The 2,397-nt window shown below is 41.8% G+C and overlaps 1 protein-coding gene across 2 annotated transcripts in view; it reads right to left on the reverse strand.

Moving 5' to 3' along the window:
- Hsdl2 (hydroxysteroid dehydrogenase like 2) overlaps nucleotides 1–2,397 on the reverse strand; it is an 82,173-nt gene that overhangs the window by 29,869 nt on the left and 49,907 nt on the right. For both annotated transcript variants that reach the window (XM_004647259.2, XM_004647258.2), the window contains one exon: nucleotides 208–357. In XM_004647259.2, the coding sequence (XP_004647316.1) occupies nucleotides 208–357 (150 nt within the window). The remainder of the gene's footprint in view (nucleotides 1–207; nucleotides 358–2,397) is intronic.

A 2,397-nucleotide genomic window follows, 5' to 3' on the forward strand; every position in this document is an offset into this window, starting at 1 on the left:
GTGTGTGTGGCCAGCTCAGCCCACCAGGGGGCGGGGCTGGCTGGCATGTGGTGCTGGGGGATCGAACCGTGGTCACTGTGCTCTGCTAAGCTTGCTCCAAGTAGGTGCTTTAGACCACTGAGTCATCTCACCAGCCCAGAGGCTGATTTTTTTTCAAAAAGCTACATCCCACTTTGATTAACAGCCCCAGATTATCACAATCCTTACCTGACAGTTCAAACTGATAGATGGCTTGCGTGGCTTTTACAACATCATCACTGAGAGCATCCTTAACAATTCTAAATGTTTCTTCCACAGGTCCAGAACATGACTTTGCCTGTGCCTGTGATTTCTCTTCTTTTAATTCTGGAGCAGCACCTGTAAAATATTACTCATGTAAGTGGCTTAAGGCCAGAGCACTGTAAAGCCACATATAGAATTAATTAATTAGCAAGACACTTATGCCATCAAATAAGACTTCAAACATAAACGACTAAATAAATGTACGTAATGTACAGATCAAACTGATGAAGCAGCAGCCATAGTCATGACTATCAAAGTAAACAGCTTGTAAAAGGCTCACTTTCAGGTTAGATTACAAATAAACAAAACAAAATCATTGCTTAACAATATAATGCTTGAAATAGTCAGACCTAAACAAAACTACTGGCATCACTCTTTCATATCTTTCTGAGTTCTAAAAACAAGTGAGAAAACCAGGAAACTGAGGCGGGGATCACTGTGAGCTCAAGGCCAGCCTGAACTGTACAGAGACCCAGTCTTTAAAACACACACACACACACACACACACACACACACAAAACAAATGGGAAAAGAAAATCCTGAAATCAGAAAAAATGGAGCTCCAAGTTATCAAATTGAAATTGGTGACATAGAGAGTTTAGCTGGAATCAGCAGCCAAGTGAACTCTGTAATCACTTTACCTCTAATCTAAATTTATCTGCCTAATGGTCTAACTCATGTGTTGACCTGCACCCTCCTATCAGAGGTTAGAAATGTTCTGCAAGTAGAGCTCATGTGAACACGGGGGACAGCCTGCTCAGGAAGAGAGATGTGTAGAACAGTCTTGGCTACACAAGCTTAGCTTCTTCTCCCCTTGTTATCCACTGGTGCCTCCCACTGGATAAAAAGAGAGGCCAAACTGTTCCGTCTTCTCTGGATGCTCCTCTACCTGAAAACCCCAAGCCAGAGGAGTGGAAGTTTCCTGCAACATTTTTAATTTGAATCAATTTAACCCACTTGTTATAACAATTCTGTACATGGTTAGCCTGGGGAGAGGATAGTAGTTGATAGGACTCTTCTGCCCTCTCATAATACTGTTTCCCAAATTAGTCTCTGTTCCTTTATTTCTTCTGAAATTGCATAGGGGAAGCTTAGACTTATCTTCAGAAATGAATAAGAACAATTCACTAATCAAACGGATTCAAGCCCACGCTCCCATGTTGTCCAATACAACTAATCCAAGATTATAAAATTAAATCTAATTGATGACATAAAGACAGTCTGTAAATATAATGAATATAAACTTGCCAGGTATGATGACACAGGCCTGTAGTCCCACCTACTTGGGAGGTTGAGGCAGGAGGATCAGAAGTGTAAGGCCAGGGGCCGGGGAGATGGCTCAATAGGATAAGCGCTTGACTGGCAAACGCAAGGATCTGAGTTCAATCCCCGGTTCCGCCAAAAAAAGAAAAAAAAAAAAAAGTATAAGGCCAGCCTGGGCAACTCAGACCCTCTCTCAAAATAAAATAAAAGACTGGGGATGCAGTCTTTTAAAAGGACATCTATGCAATTAAATGCAATATCTAACTTGGTAAAACACTTATTTGCAGGGACGAATTTTTAGTTATATTTGCAAGATCCTCCCTCACTGGGCTCCAAAATATTGAGATTATAGGTATTACAGGTGTGTATCACCACACCAAGCTGATCTTGTTATTTAGAAACCAAAGACATTTGCCAAGAGATAAACTACATAATTTTAAAAATTACGATATTTATGTATTTCAATAATAAAAGTGCAGTGAACAAGGTAATCAGTTCTGTTAGAAGGTATATAAGCCTAGGTGAAAATTACTACTATGTATCAGAAGCCTTAAAATGTCTTTCCTTTTGCAGGTAATCCCAGCACTGGGGAGGCTGAGGCAAGAGGATCATAGGAGGTTGAAGCTCAGCCTGGGCTACACAGTAAGTTCAAGGCAGCCTGAACTACAGAGCAAGATCCTCTCTTAAAAACAAAACAGGGGGGCTGGTGAGATGGCTCAGTGGTCTAAAGCACCTACTTAGAACAAACTAAGCCAAGCAAAGCACAGGGACTGCGGTTCAATCCCCCAGCACCACATGCCAGCCAGCCCCGCCCCCTGATGGGCTGAGCTGGCCACACACACAAAATAAATA

The sequence above is a fragment of the Octodon degus genome, unplaced genomic scaffold (assembly GCF_000260255.1).
Source record: "Octodon degus isolate 3935 unplaced genomic scaffold, OctDeg1.0 scaffold00297, whole genome shotgun sequence".
NCBI lineage: Eukaryota > Metazoa > Chordata > Mammalia > Rodentia > Octodontidae > Octodon > Octodon degus.